Genomic DNA, 14,422 nt, shown 5'->3' on the forward strand with positions numbered 1-14,422 from the left:
CTACATACCAGTGGTGAAAGTAACTAAGTACAGGTACTCAAGTACTGTACTTACGTAAAATTTGGTATTTTTACTTTATTGGATTATTTCCAGTTTTCAATACTTTTACTTCTACTCCACTACATCTCAGAGGCAAATATTGTATTTTTTACATTTGAAAACTTAAGTTAAATAATTATTTAACCCTCCCTATATAACTTCAACCCTCCCGCATTTCGGCCATTTGATAATAGCCGATCTACACGCTCACACTTGGAGATATGCTATTTTCAAAGGATTTTTATACATTTGAAATGGGACAGTCTGCATAATGAGTACTTTCTACTTTTGGTACCTTTTTAAGTACATTTGGTACTATTACTCAAATAAGTAAGTAAAAAAATGTACCGGTAATACTTGTTCCACCACTGCTACAATGAAGAAGAAATAATACTTTTGAAGAGCCAAAAAATAAGTGATTTCTAGGAAAAAAAAGAAAAAAAAGATTACAATTTCTTCCTAGAAATCACGTCTTGAAAACTTTTCTCTCTCTCTCTCTCTCTCTCTCTCTCTCTCTCTCTCTCTCTCTCTCTCTCTCTCTCTCTCTCTCTCTCTCTCTCTCTCTAAACATCTGTGTGTTTTTTTTCCTTTTTTGTTTGTTTTAGCAACAGCTCTGGCCAAAATTGGACAACTAGGGGGCGTGTGTAGGATGCTGAGAACGCCGCTGATTGGCTGGCCAGTGATGCTCGCAGTGGGACGGGAACCTCCAGGAACCCGCCGGCATGCTCCAACAGTGAGATGCCTGAGACATAAAGAGGAGGAGGACTCAGCTATCATCTCACATAAAGGACTGTCTGCTACGTCCAGGACTGGACATTACCCAGTTCAACAAGTGTTAGTGAACATCCCGAGGTCTGCTGCCTATTGGAGTGCGTCCCGCGGTCAGACTAAGTAAGTGTGCTTTTTTTTTTATCATTAGGATGTAAGCTACTATACACTGTCTCCGTTTTAGGCTACTGTGCACCTCTAGGAAAGTCAGTGGTGGAAAAAGTACTCAATTTGTTTTACTTAAGTGAAAGTATCAATAAATGTAGAAATACTCTGTTACAAGTAAAAGTCTGGAATTCAAAATTAACTTGAGTAAAAGTACAAAAGTATTTGCATACTTAAAGTACCAAAAGTATATTGTATACTTAAAGTACCAAAAGTAGAAAGTACTTATTGTGCAGAATGTCCCATCTAACGTTTTCAACTGTATAAAATGTATGAAAATCATTTGAAAATAGCAGATCTACAAGCTCACAAAAAGTATTGTGAGCTTGTAGATCTGCTATTTTCAAATGTACAAAATGTATATAGGGCTGAAGTGGGTCATGTATATTTTGTAATAATAATCAAAATCTACAAAGTAACTAGTAACTAAAGTTTTTCAAATCATTGTAGTGGAGTAAAAGTACAATATTTTCCTTAGAGATGTAGTGGAGTAGAAGTAAAAGTATAGAATATTGGAAATACTCCACTAAAAGATACCTCAACATTGTAGCTACTTAAGTATAGTACTTGAGTAAATGTTCTTAGTTACTTTACACCACTGTGGAAAGTAAAACTATATGCTGTCTCTGTTTCAACTGATCAATTGTATATTTAATGATATTCACAGACCCGCCCTGCCAATGGTAGCCATCATTAATACTGTATGCTACTGTATAGGCTACTAATACCAACTTGTTAAATTGCATAACTGCACACAACTGCAGGGAATCTTAATCATTTAAACTTAATCAAAAGTTCTGTGTCATCTCTGAAATTTTCAGAGCTTGTAGACCAACATTAATTGCAATATGTGTAAGGTGTATGAAAAAAAAAAATGAAACTACTTAAAAGTAAAAAGGGTACTTTATATAAGCATTGCATTGGGTGGGACTCGGGAGGGCTATAACATGTGTAATATATATAATAATATATAGCTATGATATGTGGAATGATGGACCTTAATTCACTTAAATCACTGGCTACTTATCCTGAGGAGATTGTTGTGATATTTGATTGATTGATTGATTGATTGATTGATTGATTGATTGATTGATTGATTGATTGATTGATTGAATACTTTATTAACAGCTGCAAATAGTAGCCTACAGTGGTACGATATTACAATGATCGCTAAAAGGGTAACACAACAAATCCTAGCGGCTTCTTTCCATTGTGGTCCTGTGTATTTTGGGGTGTCCATGAATTCAACTTCAAATGGTGTGTTGAGTGCAGTTGGCCAATCTAATTTGCAAGGGGAGAAAATGTGAAAATATTGAGAAAATACATATTATGATTATTTTTGTTTCTCTCTGCTGTTACTGGAGATCATATGTAACATTTTATTAGAGACCTAGTAGCCCAGCTGCACATTCTCCATTCAGAAAAAGGAAACATGTTTAGTTGTTGTAAGACCAGTGAGAAATTACAATGGAGCAAGAGCTTGATTGAACATCGTGTACTTGTTGATCATTTATTCAATGCAGGAGATTTCTATATGCTTCAAATCTGTCACTTCAGCAGTTTGTTTGACAGTCACCATGACGTCAACTTGAAACCCTGCTGCTCCCCCCCCCCCCATACATCTGCTAAGCTTATACATAGCCCACACCACCCCCCCCCCCCCCCCCCCTCTCCTCCCCCTTATTCCCATCTTCCTTTCATTGCGTTCCTACCCTCCAGGAGCGTTCCCTTCTTTTGGTTGCCTCCTTTGACACTTTCATGGCCTACCGTGAAATAGGGAGGTGGACTGGAGCCCACATTCCCTCTGAATCCATAGTGCACAGCCTGCGGGCGCCGCAGATGAACCACAGATAGCAGCTCAGCCTGCAGGGCAGAGAACAGAACTCCCTGCATGGGCCTACACTACAGTTACTCTTCATTATAGGCTGTCAGAGGTACAGTAAAGAATCAATGCCATGGTAAAGCCCCCCTTCCCAACCCTTAGCATGACCTGAGGAGGGCCTACAGACTCCCATCCCTCTGTGTCCACGTCTCTGTCTGTCTTTAAAACAGTGAAAACAACTTTTTTGTTGCTCTTGGCTCCATGTATTTAATTAAGTATAGGGTGAAGTCTGTCCATGAGTTTGTGGTTCTTGAGGTGGGAGGCGGGGTCCTTGAATTAGGATGGCCAAACTATACAGTTGCTGGGCTGAAAAAGTGACTTTATATTGAAAATTCTCCCGTGTTTAAATTGCAGACTAAACTACCCCAATGACCACAAACTGCTGTGTGTCTCTGCCTATTGCATAATATCTGAAAATATGTCTACCTCCTTTATAATAGTTGGTGTTATAGAAGCTATAATAATGGGAATTTCATTTTCAAAGCCTATTTCATACAGTTTTCATATGAATCTGGATAGGGAAGGGAAGGCTTACATTATAGTATACATAATAGTGTCTCTTGCCTATGGGAGCCAGAGGTTTCCCAGTTCAATCCCTGGCTCCTCAGAGCTTTATGTCGAAGTGTCCTTGTCTGAGCAAGACATTGAACCCCCTGCTCCCTATGAGCTGCCTTACATGGTTGCCTCCACCGTCAGTGTGTGAAAGTGAATGGGCGAATGTAATGCACATTGTAAAGCTTTGGATTAAAGGTGCCACACACGTGAAAAAAATGGTTCTTAAATGGTTCTTTAAAAGGCGATATGGTTCCACAAAGAACCATCAACTACTAAAGAACCATTTGATCTAGTCTAGTGAATGGTTCTTCATGTCCCTCATCTAGTTCTAGAGAATCTTTTTTTGTCCAAGTTCTTTGAGGACATTTTGAACTCTTGACTTAAACCATGTCTTAATAGGACAGACATTCATCGAAAATAGCAGATCTACAAGCTCACAACGCGCCACGGAGTGTAGATCTGCTATTTTTGACAAACATTCATTCATTTCAGCCGGTTGATGAAGTTTATACGGTTTAAGGGGTTTGGGTTCTTTATAGAACCATCAACCATGTCTGAAAGGTTCTTTCTGGAACCAAAACTGGTTCTTCTATGGCGTTACTCTGAAGAACCAGTTTTGGTTCCAGTTGGCACCTTTATTATTCTGTGTGTATAGAAATGAAAACCATTTATGCAGACCATATTTGTACTAATCCCCCTTTACCCTCTTGGTCTTTATCTCTCTGTAGGAAACTGTGTTTTGTTAAATCCTGAGCCATGCTGTACCCGACCACTATCCAGTGTCTCTTGTCCACCTTGCTGTCCATATGGGGTCTGTGCCATGGCCAGTCAGACTCTAGCACCCCGGTGATCCAGCTGAGGTTGGCGGGGGAGAAGCGTAAACACTACGAGGGTCGTCTGGAGGTGTACTACAATGGAGAGTGGGGGACGGTGTGTGATGACGACTTCTCGATCCAAGCTGCCCAAGTGGCCTGCAGGGAGCTGGGCTATCTAGACGCAGCGGCATGGTCGCCTTCAGCCAAATATGGAAAAGGAGACGGTAAGAGAACCAGTGTGGATGCAGAATGGGTTATGAATGCGACTCTATAGTCAGTTTCAGGCAGTAAACAGTGGTGTGTTCTACCGTGTACTAACCATTTCATCCATTGAAAACGTGTATCTCCATGACCACGCGCATGTCGTGCAGGGAATGATTATCGTATCCCTCCGAAAAAACCTAGAACACACCACTGGTAGTAAACAATATCACTGCTGTCCTGAACAGTCTAACTTCCTGTTTGTTACCGTTACGCTTGGAAACCAAAATTGTTGATATTTTCATCCATAATGATCATAATGGATGGATGGAATGGAAAACAATGTGATGATGATGAATATTGTTGTTTCAAATGCTTTGAGCTTTCCTGTATATAAAAAAAATGCATCAAATCATTTTCCTCAAAAGATGACACTTCACTTTAAGAAGGTGACGACATGAAACAAACAAAAAAAAAGGGATGTAGTTTATTCTGAATAAAGCCCAACTGTCAGCTCAAAGACTTGGGGCTTGTATCGGTCCATATGCATTATACGGTCTACAGCCTAAAAACTCCCATTATTGGCCAATCCATGAAGTGTTGATCTCAGCCAGCTAGCCTGCAGCCAGGCAGCCCACCACACACATTCAACAGCAGTATATCTCCTCAGTCCTCAGACAGTTTCATATGTTCCATGGAAATCCTTGAATTCAGCGCACGTTTACCCAGTGTGATTGCTAATCCCCCTCAAGCACTGGTGGTTTCCACATTAAAGGACAACTGAGACACACCAATCAGCACACTTGAGCACAAGGGGGACAGACTGGAAAAAAGGGGTGTGAGCCAGACACGTGTAGCGTAGACATAATCTCACCTCCCCTCTTTTTGTCTTGTACGAATTCCTTCATAACTGTAAAGTGACAAACTAGTTTCCAAACTCCATAAATATGATAGTTGCTGGTGGACGAAGGGCAAAGGAATGAGTCAGATGAAAGTTGTCATTCATTTAGTATCTCTTATTAAAGACACATGTTTTCCTACTGAGTTAACCACAGCGAAACATCCCACATGTCTGTGGGATGCTTAGCTGTTTGTTTCCGTATGGATGAGAACAGTTCCTAACCATCTGAGGCATCGCATTCATGATGTAATGTCTGGGGAACAGCCAACATCCCAGTAAACATGGGATTATTATACAGTATCTGACCACTTTGCATGGCTGGGGTACTGTCAGGCCATTGGTTCTCAAAGTGGGGGGGTCCTTGGGGTGGTTCAAGGGGGTCCCCAGCAAAATGAATTAATACATATACAGCATCACAGTCGTTTTAACCACATTTATGGGTTGGCTAGTGAAAAATAGCTGTGAGCTTTTTTTGAAAATTCCTGAAAGTGTTGGAAAATTTTGCATTTCTTAACACAAATCTACAAAACAATAAAAATCAACCAAATGAATCAACCACATAAGGGGGATCAAAATGCTTTTTAATAAAAGAGAGTCTTGATCCTGGACATAAAACATTCCAGGGAGGGAGTAGATCTGATAGGGAGGGGAATGCGTTTACACAGTATACAGACTGTGGTAGCAAAGGCGCGGCCGGTCAGTCACCCCTGAGTTCTTGGGACAGCTAGTAGCCTCCCGTCAGCTGACCTGAGGGACCTGGAGGTAGGAAGAGAGGTTAAAAGGTCAGCAGACCATACCACACTGAAAAAGTAAATAGACCAGAATAGAAGTACATACAGTAGACCACAATACATACTGTCTTGTCTCGTGTCTGTATCTCACCCAAGCAAAATGTTTTATTGCTTGGGACTCGAACCCACGATGCGCAGTGCAGCTACATTAGAGCCTAAGTGGCCGGACCGCAACGCCAGCGGTCCGGGCCTTTGTGTGCAAAGCTTTTAATTGCACATTTAATTTTGATTCTACAACAGGGGAGATGGGAGAGCATGGTGACCTGTCTCTGAACTGGTTCGTATCGTTCCCAGGCCTTGACCAAACAAAGCCTGATTATCAGACTGAAGCGAGAGGCAGTCCACTCAGTGAGTGGGCGGGGTCTATGGTCTGGAGCCAGGCTACAAACAAAGAGCATTATTCGACTCGGCTTCCAATTGCTTCCACCATTACACTTTTCTATGGATGGCAAATTGTACAGTAAAGAAGCCTTACTTGAGACCATGTGACAATGTTCCATTTCCATTTTGCTCATGAGTACATTTTTGTTTTGGTTTGTGGGAGACCCACATTTACAGAAATGCTGCACATGGTTGGAAACATTTTTTTATTTGAGTCCATGTCCTTGTTGCTGAATCTGATGCTTGCTGATAACTGTGGTTGGAACAAGAGGGTTTTCCATTTCCTGCAATCATGACTTCAGCCTCGACGAATGAAAAGAACCATTGTAATTTAAGGCATAAACACACTAGCTGAAGTGTTTTCTACATTTTCGTGGGTCAAAAACAGTGGTTCTTCCCACGGTTCTTATGTGTGATCCCAGTTTGAAAAGGTCTTAAAAAGTCAGAGGCTACTCAGTTTTAGACAACTGATATTGAATTCATGTTTACAGGAACTGTGTGTGACTGTGATTAACTGTAACTTCACCAAAACAGGTCAAATGAGGGTTTGGTGTTTCTTATAAACTCATGACCATGTTATTTATTTATAAAACAATCATTTTATTCAAATCTCCCAGCTTAACCCTACGGCCAGAGTCGAGGAGCATTAAGCTTTGTCCAGTGTGGTGAGATTCTGAGCCACGGCTATGTGGTCGTATTATAAATGCCTGTAAACGCTCAATATGAAAATTCATGGTTTCCTGAGTATTCGCTGCTCTTTTCACTGGCTTGTGAAATTACGTTCCCATAAGCCTTGCAAATGATAGCTTTAACAGAGCAATTCAGTTTTTATCATACCTGGCATGGCTGGCAATGTTCAATATTTGTTTGGACATAGACCTTTAGCTGTACAATAAAATGTTCCCTCTGACGCCGAGCTGGAACTCAGAAACTCTGTTGTGTTTCGGTGCCAGGCAGCTGAGCTGTTACGTGAATCTTCCAAATTAAGCTATATCATCTGCCTGGAGGCTGCCTACGTGCATAACGAAATGTACTCAGTGAGATGAAGTCACGTTGTAGGTATGAGCAGGTTGCTCCCCAACAAACAACATGTTCAGGCCGTCTGGACTGCGGAGCGGAGCAGTCCATTGGTGGTTTCCATGCTCACAGTTATGAGGTTCCCCTACATGGCTGACTCATTACAGCCAGCTGGGCTGCACATGATGTACCGAATGAGTGGCGAACACCTCCTCCAGGTTAGGGGTGAGAGAACGTGACAGGATGTGGTGAGGAAGAAATGTGGTCTCCCATGTGAGCTAGTCTCCTGTCTCAAGGTCCAAGACTTCAATGGAAATACTAAAATACTATGTCGATAGGGTGTGACACAGGACTTTTTTAGTATGAGGAACAGAACAGAACAGAACAGAACGTATTATTATCTGTCTTTGATCCCGTGTGGCCATGCATAACTCAGTGGAAAGAACATTGTAATACTTCCAGAGTAGGGGCTCAATGCTTGACAGAAAACACATGAGTAAAGTACTCATTATGGCTGCACACTTGCAGGTGATAAGTCGATTAATTGGTCCACCTGGTCAATTAATAAAAAGTCTTTGTGCATGACTACATGTAACAAAAATATAACAGAGTAGCTGAAATAAATAAATACATTCTATGAGTACGCTATGAAATATCCTTCCCTGTCATAGAATCTCTGTAGTCAAAAAGAACAAAGTATCAAACTCTGGGTGGGGTTTCCCACCTCAATACCATGATATCCCAAAAATATCATACTGTATATACAGTAATAGACATTCATTCATGTCTTTACTTCTCTCCATTCCAGGTCGTATCTGGCTGGACAATATCCACTGTAGAGGCACAGAGAAGAGTCTGGCAGAGTGTGAGTCCAATGGCCTCGGTGTGACTGACTGCAAACACTCTGAAGACGTCGGGGTGGTGTGCAACCAGAAACGCATTCCTGGTTTCAAATTCATCAGAACCATGGACAACAGTGTGGAGGTAATATCATATGGACATGACACAAATAGCAGATTTACAAGCTCACGGCGCGTCACTTCGTGCCACGCTGCGAGCTTGTACATCTGCTATTTTTGATCATTTTTTTTCTAATCTTAAAAGTGTGAGAACTACTGATTTAGAAGCCGTTTGTAGAATCGGCCTCAGGTCTTAATGGGTTAAACATAAACAAGTGACCGCAGACATTACGTACACATATTATTCAGGCATGCACACTAACTGAACAGATGTTCAATTCAACAACAAAAGAGGTAGAGAAATAAGAACAGGCCTTAGATTGAAAGATCCTTGTTGTTAGCAGTGTCCGTTGTGAATAAGTCCACTTTTCTGGTCTTTGACGTGCATAGGAGCCTAATGCCCTTCATTGACATCAATGGAGAGTTATTTGCCGCTTGTCAGCCTCATTACGCTCTGGACAGCGGTGAGCAGATTGTATCTCCACTGCCTGCAGCTGTGCTCAAAGTCACAGTTTTGACCCCTCGGTCGCTGACCTTTTTAATTAAGCGCAGCCAATAGCTAGATAGGTGGCAAGACTGAACCAACCAACCTTACGAAGACAGAGGAAAAATGTATTATGTGTGTGAACGTATTCCCCGAGTTGTACCAGTCAAATACTTGGGGCTACCATGATTTACATTTTCTTTTAATATTTCATGGTGAAACATCAGTTTTCAGTTTAAATTAAATTGAATTTAAGAGAGAGAGAGAGAGAGAGAGAGAGAGAGAGAGAGAGAGAGAGAGAGAGAGAGAGAGAGAGAGAGAGAGAGAGAGAGAGAGAGAGAGAGAGAGAGAGAGAGAGAGAGAGAGAGAGAGAGAGAGAGAGAGAGAGAGAGAGAGAGAGAGAGAGAGAGAGAGAGAGAGAGAGAGAGAGAGAGAGAGAGAGAATGACAGAGAGAATGACAGAGAGACTGGAAGAATGTAAGAGAAAAAGTGAAAAAATGAGAGAGTGAGATTTAAAGTGGTGTGACAGAGAGATAGAGGAAGGGAGGGTAGAGGATTCTTAATAACAGACACACACTCAGTTTACTATAAACAAAGATGGCTGGTGTAAAGTCACTTAAATACCTACAAATATTTATTTAATTCACTCTCTGCTTGCACTGACCATAACGGCAAGCCGAGCACAAGATACGCGTCTATGTGAAAGAATTAAGAAGCAAGTCCTTCCAACTGTATGTCCTAGGCCAGGAGAGAACTACAGATGTTTTTGTGGTTTGCCTGGAAACCACAAAGAATTGTGTTATTGCATTGAAAAAAATACATCCCTCCATTTGTTATGAAGAATCTGTCTAAAATGATGCAACATGTCCTGATCAAAATCTCAAAGACTGTGGTGCTTACAGTAAATATCCAATAGCCCTATTCTTTTAGGTGTATTTCAGTCAGACGAGTCACGTGAAACAGTCAGATTTATTGAGAATGAATGGCAGTATACGTTTTTTCCCCATTTTGGTGTCTAGACTCTGAGCTGGTCACTTCCTGCAAGTATAGAACACAAAGTCCTAAAGTCACTCGTTCATCCCCTGGGTCACGGAAGTCATTTCTCTATGGAGAATAACACTGAGTCATCTTAGAATCGTCTCATATAAGAATTATGGTCCAAAAATAAACAAATTGTCCCGACGCTTTTGTCAGGGAGGTGGCTCTGTATCGTCAGTATCGATAGTTAGTCACTCATATTTGATACAGTCTGTTTCTGGCGAACATTTTATTAATTTGGCGGCTGTAACGTTAGCGTTTTCTCGCCGCCAGTTGATGCTTCATATCCATATGAGTCAAACCGCCGTGCTCATTTGTTTACTTTTGGAACACAGTTCTTCTATGCCGCGATATTAAACACGTCTATGAGAATTCAGAAAAAACTTGACCCAGGTAGGCATTACGTCTGACTTCGGTGCTAATACACCATAAAGCTTAGAGCTTGAGATGATGAGATCAGAGAGTGACTATAGGAAGATTCTCCCCAGGTGAAATCTAGAATCAAGAGTCTGTAGGTGGATGTTGGGGTGGAGGACTAGAGGTGGGGGTGATGATGAAATGCAGGAATGGTGAGCAGCAGCAATAATTGTAGGAGCAGCAGCTTGTTTGGAGTGAGATAGAGGGAGCAAGTGCATTTCACAGCTTAAATGGATGCTTTGTGAAAGAGGGTGTTGGGTGTGGGGACTCTTTCCTTGGTGTTTTGCCTTGATTGCGCTTAAACCCTAACATTTAACTTCACTAAAACTATGCCTAAACCTAACCTCAAAACCCTGTCCGCCTGGGCGAAACACCTGGGAAAGACATCCTCCCATTGGGTGTGTGTTGAAGTGAGAATGTATCACGTGTCTAGCAGCGCAACTCAAGTCGACTTCCTGAACTACAGTAGCTTGCAGGTATCGCTCCAGTGAATATTACTGGAAATTTACTGAGATACTATTGGTATTTCCCTCCCCTCCACTCTGTTGTTCGCCACTTTACCACTTTATTTTTAACTTATTTCAGATAACGTCAGGCCATTATTTCAGGCCATTAAACTAGACTAGACTTGCATGTCTCATAGACTCCTCATTGTTAATGTAAAAGAGTTTTCAGAGCACATGGTGAAAACATTAGGGGGCACTTCCCGCTTCACAGACCGCTGTCAAGACACGGTGATGTCATAGGGTATAGGGGTCTCCCAGGTGGGCAGGGTCTCAATATTTCCACGCAGTGTCATATTTGTCCACAGGAACCCAGTGAAATGATAGAAGAGTGAGCTGGAATGGTCTCGCCGCCATTTGGACCATAATGACTTTGCCAGGTCTCTGCTAGTCTATCCTCACTCACACTAGACCCCCACTCTGCTGTCTGGGAAATGTACACACACACACACACGCACATGCACACACACGCACACACACACACACACACACACACACACACACACACACACACACACACACACACACACACACACACACACACACACACACACACACACACACACACACACACACACACACACACACACACACACACACACACACACACGTACAAGTGTACAAGCGTACAGAATACAAACAAAAACATGTCCTCAGACCTCACTGAAAGAAACGGAAGAAATGATGTAACTATGGCATGCTCTTTCTTCAGACAACACACACACACACACACACACACACACACACACACACACACACACACACACACACACACACACACACACACACACACACACACACACACACACACACACACACACACACACACACACAAAGAGGGGGAATACCATCCTGTCTGGGTGATGAGAACGCGACTTTGCCGGATGGAAAGTGTGCGTGGGTGTGCAGACATGAGGGGAGAAAGGGAGGAGGGAATTCCTTCTGAATGGACCTGTATGCCAGTACAGATAACCGAAAACCACTGCCTCTGACTCACAGTACCAGTAGATAATATTAAACCACTGCCTCTGACTCACAGTACCAGTAGATAATATTAAACCACTGCCTCTGACTCACAGTACCAGTAGATAATATTAAACCACTGCCTCTGACTCACAGTACCAGTAGATAATATTAAACCACTGCCTCTAACAAACAGGACCAGTACAGATGTTCTAAAACAGTGATTCCCAGACTGTGGGACCACTAGCGGGCCATGAGGATATTGCAAGTGGGCCCCAAAATATTTGACAAAACACTACGATTTTAATGATAATACATATAACTTTAATATTAAAACATGTATGTAAAAAAAAAAGGTAAATGGTTTTCTTTGGTTAAAATGTGTTAAATAGCTCTATTTTTGATAGTACTCATTGCTAGAGCGTTTGTTCAGTAACATGAGTCTCCATGTCTCTACAGCTCTTTATTAAACAGAAAATGCATTTTCAGGGATACCAATTTTATCCAATCAGGATAGAGAACTCAGACAGGATACAGATTAAACAAGTGAAATTGGAAGTGATTTTCTTTAGATTCATGTAGATGGTAAAACAATGTTATGAAGTACAAAATGATGGTAAATGCACATTTTCATTACCCAGATAATATTTAACAATTTGGTGAAGTTGCAAATAACTCATATTAGAAATGTTACATCACTGAAAGTATACATAACTAATCTGATTAATCGACCACCAAAATTAATGGATCCAATACATTTTCTGTCTCCATTATTTAATTAATTAATTCAATTGTTTGACCCCTACTGCTGTAGTTGTTTGTCCATGCTGGGCTGCCAGTCTGTGTGGGATGGCCAGCACAGTGTCTGTGTTTTTACTGGACTCTGTAAAGGCAACAGGCCTGGGGAGAGCATCTCACATCACTGTGTATCTTTCTCATGACTGGTTCTTCGACTATGAGGCAAGGGAAATGAAGGAGAAACAGGAAAATCTCTCAAAAGTCTCTTTGCCGTAAATTGAAATGCTCACTGCCGAGCCAAATTCACAACCTTGTTTTTTTTGGTGGTCTGTCTATAATGTATTTTTGTAAGCAGTGGCCTCTTGTTGACTATTTGTCCTGTTTACTTAGCGTCTCCAGGGTGTTATTGGAGTTCAGACCCCCACCCTGTAAATATTTCCTTGGACCACCGTGGCCTTTGAAGTTGCAGCGGAGAGGAATGGTGAAAGCTCCTTGATGTGACGTCAGGCAATGAACAGCCCTGTTCCTGCATTCTGTTTATTCACACGATGAATTGGCATTCTGTCTCCGGTCTGGAAAGGTTACACCCTAAACCATGTCAAAAGTTTACAAACTGTTCTAACTAACAGAGACAAGCAGTTGACGCTTTTAATTTAGCTAAATAGCTAAGCTGTTGAACAAAAACGTGTTGCTTTCGCGGGCCAAGCATTAGGAGAACATTATGAGAACATGTGAACATGAGGTCATATTTAGAGCTCTCAGAAACTGTAATTATTAAATTCAGCTTTGACCACAAATGGTAGGCCATGCATATTGAAAACAGTTGCATGATGCTCATGCGAGTTGATATTCTCAGAAAGTGGAAAGCGTAGAAACAGTATCAAATTCCTGTAAAAAAAAAAAGAAAAAAAGATCCTGGGAACAGAACCGCATTAAGCCATGATAGTGTACTGTTACTGTAAGTATGTATGGCTTCTTCTTCTATCTCAGTCAGCATTTACTGAAGAAGAGCCAATCATTCCTCTGGCCAAACTCTAGATCTAAACAGATTCTAACCCTTCTCAGAACTGTCTGTTAACCTCTAACCTTCCTACGGTCTTTTTCCAGTAAGTGATGGCCATCTTTAGTCTCATTCTGCTGTGAGCTCTGGAGATGTGTACTGTCTATCGTCTTGTCTCCTTGGCTTTTTCTGTGAGCTCTAGGAGACTTGTACTATGGTCTCTGTCTTGTCTCATTCTTCAGTGAGCTCTGGAGATGTGCGCTACCGTATGTCTTTCGCCAGTAGACATTCTGTCGCAACCAGTTGTCCAATCCACTCATTAACTAAACACCTATCAGCAAGTGTCATTCTAATTAACGTTTAGATTCCATTTATTGTTTTAGCACAGCAAAATGTGGAATTTACTAGTTTGGATAGAGTATACAGTGTCTGCAGAGTATGTACACACAGTGAAATTCGCTGTGTGTACTCAGTAAAATCCTCAGTGTTAATTTATCCATTTGTACCATGTTGGAGTTAAATGAATACAGAGGATTTTAGAGTGTATATGTGCCAGACTGCCAGTTGCAGCCACTAAGTTGTTGCTTATATCTGAATGTTCTGTTATGGTGAGTTAGTCTCTCTTGGACGCTAACCTAATGAATAAAACAAATGAAGTCATGGACCAACAGGGGGCAGGGGCCGGGGGGTATGTTTCTTTGCAGAAGCAAACACTGAGATGCCAGAGAGAGCTGTGTTTATTTGTCATCTGTTCAGGGATGACTCCGCTCACTCCACAAATGTCAGGTCGCCCGGTGTGCACAGG

General features: G+C 41.5%; 1 protein-coding gene across 1 annotated transcript in view; it reads left to right on the forward strand.

Annotated features, from left to right (window-relative positions):
* The first annotated feature begins 770 nt into the window (after positions 1-770).
* loxl2a (lysyl oxidase-like 2a) overlaps positions 771-14,422 on the forward strand; it is a 42,460-nt gene continuing 28,808 nt past the window's right edge. Inside the window, exons 1-3 of the mRNA XM_084063174.1 lie at positions 771-930; positions 4,138-4,448; positions 8,324-8,499. Of these exons, the coding sequence (XP_083919300.1) occupies positions 4,166-4,448; positions 8,324-8,499 (459 nt within the window). The 5' untranslated portion in view covers positions 771-930; positions 4,138-4,165. The remainder of the gene's footprint in view (positions 931-4,137; positions 4,449-8,323; positions 8,500-14,422) is intronic.

This window comes from Gymnoscopelus microlampas (genome assembly GCF_963454915.1).
Source record: "Gymnoscopelus microlampas genome assembly, chromosome: 7".
NCBI classification, from domain to species: domain Eukaryota; kingdom Metazoa; phylum Chordata; class Actinopteri; order Myctophiformes; family Myctophidae; genus Gymnoscopelus; species Gymnoscopelus microlampas.